Source organism: Mastomys coucha, unplaced genomic scaffold, assembly GCF_008632895.1.
Source record: "Mastomys coucha isolate ucsf_1 unplaced genomic scaffold, UCSF_Mcou_1 pScaffold13, whole genome shotgun sequence".
Classification (NCBI taxonomy): domain Eukaryota; kingdom Metazoa; phylum Chordata; class Mammalia; order Rodentia; family Muridae; genus Mastomys; species Mastomys coucha.
In genome coordinates, this window is record NW_022196895.1 from 7749388 (window position 1) to 7754980 (window position 5593).

Here is a 5593-nt window from a genome sequence, read left to right on the forward strand (position 1 = left end):
TCAGAAATCCGCCTGCCTCTGCCTCCCAAGTGCTGGGATTAAAGGCATGCACCACCACCACCCAGCAACAATTCTTACAAAGGAAAACCTTTAATTGGAGCTGGCTTACAGTTTCAGTGGTTCAGTCCAGTATCATCATGGCGGGAAGCATGGCAGCATGCTGGCAGACATGGTGCTGGAGAAGGAGCTGAGAGTTGATTTGAAGGCAGCAGAAGAGACTGTGAGCTTCACTGGGTGTAGCTTGAGCTTGAGACTTCAATCAAAGCCTACCCCCAAAGCGACACACTTCTTCCATCAAGGCCACACCTCCTACAAGGCCACACCTAATAGTGCCACTTCCTATGGGCTAAACATTCAAACACGAGTCTATGGCGGCCATAACTATTCAAACCACTATGCTTGGGTTCTTGAATTAAAATCTCTCTCTGTCTCTCTCTCTCTCTGACTATCTCTGTCTGTCTTTCTGTCTGTCTGTCTGTCTGTCTGTCTCTCTTTTTCTCTCTCTCTCTTTCTCTCTATCAGTAACCCAAGCTGGCTTCCAACTCATGGTACTCCTCCAGCTTCAGCTTCCTGAGTGTTGTGGCACAGATCAAAGATTTCTTTTAAAACATTTTCAGAACAGACAGGAGCCAAGGGTCATTTGAAATGGTTGTAGAATGTCTTGCATTTCTTTTTATGAACAGCTGTCACAAAAATTAAAATGCATAGCCTTTGGGAGGCAGAGGCAGGCAGATCTCTGTAGGTTTGAGGCCAACATAATCTAAATAGTAAGTTACGGGTCAACCCTGTCTCAAACAGACAAATAAACAAATGCATAGCCTCACCCTTGGCCTTCACTTCCACTGCTTTTGTTCCTGGACAATGATTGCTGTCCTGGGCTGAGGATAGAACTTGGGAGAGACTAAACAGGGGAGAGCATTTTAACAATGTTAACTTCATAACAGTACTTTTTATGTGTATAATCTTTACTATGGTCTAGCACTTACTTAGAAGCTTTATATACAAACATTATAGTTAACAACAATGATGTTCCGGCATGGGCGTATTTACATATCCATTTTATTTTATTTTATTTTATTTATTTTATTGTCAGACAGGGTTTCTCTGTGTAGCCCTGGCTGTCCTGGAACTCTCTGTAGATCAGGATGGTCTTGAACTCAGAGATCCACTTTCCCAAGCACTGGGATTCAAGGTGTATGTCACTTTCACCACCTGGCTTTTTTTTCTTTTTTTTTTTGAGAGAGATCTTTTCATTTATTTATTTTTATTTTATGTGTATTGGTGTTTGCCTGCATGTGTTGCCTGAATGGGGGTGTCAGATCCACTGGAATTGGAGTCACAGTGGTGAGCTGCCATGTGGCTGCCCCTTCAGAATGCTCGCATAGCAAGGCGCCATTCGGACGTGAGCCTAAGCCAGGTAACCTGTGCGCACACTAGAGTGCACCCAAGGTGACCTGCCAAGAACTTTGGAATTCAACCTGTCTACACCAAGCAGGCTGATTTAGATCCTAACCTAGAAGCCTTTGGCCTCTGAGGCTCTCTGCCTACCACTTGTCTTAAGCTGTGAGCTGGGCAGTGAGCTAAGCAGCTTTCTAGCTAGCCTTCTTTCCTGGAGCTCCCCAGCGGGGGCTTTGTGAATGACTCTGGTGGAGTTGGAATGCCTTGGCAAACTGGGCTAGCTCTCTGCTGTCCCAGCTGTCTGGGCAATCCCAGCACTCTCTGAATTTCGCAGAAGTAACCCCTTGTTTCAAAGAAATCAGATACAGCCAGAGACCAGCAGAATGGCTGTTTCTGGAATGAGTGGGTTGGCGAGAAATCTGGTGTGACAGAAATCACTATACAGAAGCTACTGTTTTGGGTGTCACTCAGACTTATGTGCTTGTAGTGGAGTTTCTGGAATCAAGATCTAAAGTCATTTGTCAGAGCTCTGAGTGTCACGCTATCTGCAGCGACCGGCTTGACAGCATGAATGCAGTTATTTCAGTAACTTCACAAGAATCTGTATACAATTTTAAATATCAGGAGCTGGGCATGGTGGCTCACACCTTTAGTCCCAGCACTTGGGAGGCAGAGGCAGGTGGATATCGGAGTTCAAGGCCAGCCTGGTCTGTAGAGTGAGTTCTAGGATATCCAGAGCTACACTGAGAAACCTTGTCTCAAACGACAACAATAACAAAAGAGAAAGAAACCAAAACAAAAAGCAAACAACACAAAACGAAGAGCTCGGTATCTCAACAGCTTTGTGAGGTCTGCTTCCTTTCCACCCCTGTTTCTCCTGATGATAATGCTGTCAGTTTGGGTCTTTATGCTTGTAATATTTCCATTAAAATCTGAGTTTAGGGATTCTCTTCCTTCCTTCCCTCTTCCTCTCTTCATCCTTTTCTTTTTCATATTTACTTTTGAGTTTGGGTGTTGCTAAGATTGGTCTTGCACAGACTGCATCTGTCTCCCCATTCTCTCCATGGTCTTATTTTATGATCTGGGCTGGGCTAGGACATACTGTGTTGCTCAGACTTGCCTTGGACACACACTCACCTTCCTTCCCCTCTCTCCCGAGAGTGCTGGGTTATGGGCATTCACTCCCATGCCTGCCTCCAGGTCTTAGACTCTCATCCTCCTGCCTCAGCTTCTGAGTACTCAGGAATCCAGACCTTTGCTACAGGCCAACGTTGTCCTGGGTTTTTGTCAATCTAATTTTTTGTTGGGAAAGAGAAAGATGGGGACAAGTGGATAATGGTTTGATCTGTTCTGTTGGAAGGTTTGTGTGAGGAGGGAGTGAGTCACATGACTGGAGAAGTCACTTGGGCTTTTCCTAGGGCACTGCCTTCCAGCTTTGTGCAGGAGTGTGAGGACGGGAGAGGAGTCCATGGGACTGCACTTCGTTCAGGGCACACAGACCCCCAGCACACCCCATCAACATAGCTGTATCTGGTGCCCTGGGGGTTCTTCAAAATAATGCCCAGAGCATCAAAATGGCTGTTTGAGGAATTTGACAGAGTGATGTTTCCAAACATATTACTTGAAAAATTTTAAGGAGCCACAACCTGTTTCAAACAAATATCCAATATGGAATGGAGCCCTCGAGGCTGGGGAGAACTTAGGGCGTCTGGCTAGAGAGTGGACAGCTGTGGCTGAAGTTTTGAGGAAGCCTTGCAAGTGTGGCTGGTCCCTTAAACTCTCAGCAGTTTCCCGTTATTTGGGTTTGGTCCTGAGGCATTTGCCAGCATGGTTTGCTTCTGGTCTCTACTCTTTAAGTTTGAGAAAATGGAGTCAGTCCTTCAGAACCCCTTCCTGTCTACTTCTGCTTTGTGCTGGGTGGTTCCGAAGGTAACAGCACAGTTTGAAGAATGTTGCCAGGACCAGATGGATGGCACTGGCTGCCAGAGGTCAGCACAGTGTGTGTCCCTTGATTTGAGCAAGGAAGAACAAGGCTGGCTTTAGTTTTGCTGACTATGTCATTTGTTCTCTGGTGTTGAGGTAGGAGGATTGGACCAGCTAACAACATGATGTATAACCATCTCTCCTTCTCTGTTCTCTTCTTCTACTGATGCAGGTGGGTGCATCAGTGATGTCTGCAGTGGGAGAGAACACCAACCCTGAGAACAGTGACCTCAAGTATTCAGGTCAAGATGGCCTCTACATAGGCGTCAGTTTGTCCTCCCCTGCCGAAGTCACATCCTCGGTGCGACAGGATTCTTGGTGTGCTCTGGCCCTGGCCTGAGCTGGTGCTACCAAGAGGCAAGGAGGGCTCCGAAGGCCTCATACCACTTGTGTCTGATTTTGTCCGGCAGTCCAGATGGCAGCAAAAATGCAGACATAACATTCCTTCGATGCGTGATTTCTGTGCCTTCGTTTTGAAAGAGATAAATTTCTCAAGAAGCTTACTGAAATACGAAGAGGTGGGCTTTTGCAGGAAGGGCCAGCACAGTGGACATGTGGCCTGCTCCCACCAGCCGGGGCTGCTTCTAACCAGCCTGCCTCTGGCTCTGCCCCATACCAGTGGGAGAACCTGTGACAATGACTGGGGCCTTGTCTGCCAAGGAAGATTGAGAGATTTAAAAAAAAAAAAGTTTATGTGTATTGCTCCAAATCATGTGCTTCTTGTGATCAACCTTGGTTATCCCAGAATTCTTTCATCCCTGATCTACGTGCACATTTCACAAGCATTCGTGGAGAGGAGGAGCATTGGAAGCCATTTGGTCCATCCTGGAGGCTGAGTGCATTCCTGGGGTCTCGACAAGAATATTAGTCTGCAAGGTTGCATTAGACAGACACTGACTGGCTTAACTCAACGTTCATTGCAACGTGGCTGATCTGAGGTCACTTGGAATTTGTAAACAGGGTAGCAAACGAGATATTTTTCTTCCATGTACACAATAATTTTTTTAAGTGCAATTTGCGTTGCAGCAATCAGTGTTAAATCATTTGCATAAGATTTAACAGCATTTTTATAATGAATGTAAACATTTTAACTTAATGGTACTTAAATAATTTAAAAAATGTTAACTTTAGACATGCTTCTTACACCTACAGTCCACTTCTGTATTCCCAATTGTTTAAAAGAAAAAAAAAGATTTCAAGAACAAATCTTCTCTCAGGAAATCGCCTTTTCTCCATTGATGAATTTTTATACAAGAACACCGACATAGCCCCTTCTTTTACTGACGAAAAAGTGCTGGAAATTGCAACAAACCTTTACTACCTAAAGAATAGCATTTGTAAATATTCTAAGCATCTGTAAACACTCTTGAAGTCTGTACCACGTGACTAACCCACCGGTTGGTTTACATTATTATTTTTTTTTTAATGGGATATCATATGGAAACTTATTTCACCAGAGTTTTAAAAAAAAAATAAAAAGGGTATTGTTTTGTGTTCTGTACAGTGAGCTCCTTCCTTTTCATCTTATTTCACTGCTGTGCACGACTCTAAAGGTGTCGCTTAAAACAAGTGCAGTGGTGTTTGTAAGCTGCCTTGAGACCTTTATTTAAAAGAATTGTTCTTTGGGGGCTCTTGTGCATCTTGGATTATTTGGAATTGGCACATGGAATGCCAATTGGAAGCACTTTTTATTAATGAATATGACCTTTATGTCTGAGATTATGAGCAGTCTGTTCCAGATCACTGCTTGAAAACATCCTAGCCAGTTCTGGACTTCTTTGTGAATGACTAGACTCTGGGGTCAGGACACTTTCCTTTCTGGTCCTCCCTTCTGCAAAGTGCACCTCCAGGGCTGCAGGGCTGACATACCAGACAACCTTTGTTGGGTGAATTTTAGGAAGTTAGGTAATTGTTATACAACTGGAAATGGTGGTGATTGACTCTGGCTCATTGAATGTCTGGCATTTTGGACTTTTTTTTTTTCAAAATTTTTACAGATATTCTTGGTGTAGTAGATGAAATTTTATAGCAGAAAACTATAGGCAGTGCTGGTAGGTGCTCAGGGTTGATGTGTCTATTTGGGGAATTCATAGGAGCATAGCTGCCCCAGAGGCCAGACTATTGGCTAAGAGTTCTAGGTATAAAAACCAGACCACCAGGCTTCAATTCAAATCTCTGTTCTGTTCTGTGACAGATTACCGAACTAACTGCC

At 44.3% G+C, this 5593-nt stretch overlaps 1 protein-coding gene across 1 annotated transcript in view; it reads left to right on the forward strand.

Moving 5' to 3' along the window:
• Gata6 (GATA binding protein 6) overlaps nucleotides 1–4882 on the forward strand; it is a 34218-nt gene extending 29336 nt beyond the window's left edge. Inside the window, exon 7 of the mRNA XM_031364965.1 lies at nucleotides 3554–4882. Coding sequence (XP_031220825.1) covers nucleotides 3554–3721 — 168 coding nt within the window. The 3' untranslated portion in view covers nucleotides 3722–4882. The remainder of the gene's footprint in view (nucleotides 1–3553) is intronic.
• The last annotated feature ends 711 nt before the right edge of the window (nucleotides 4883–5593 follow it).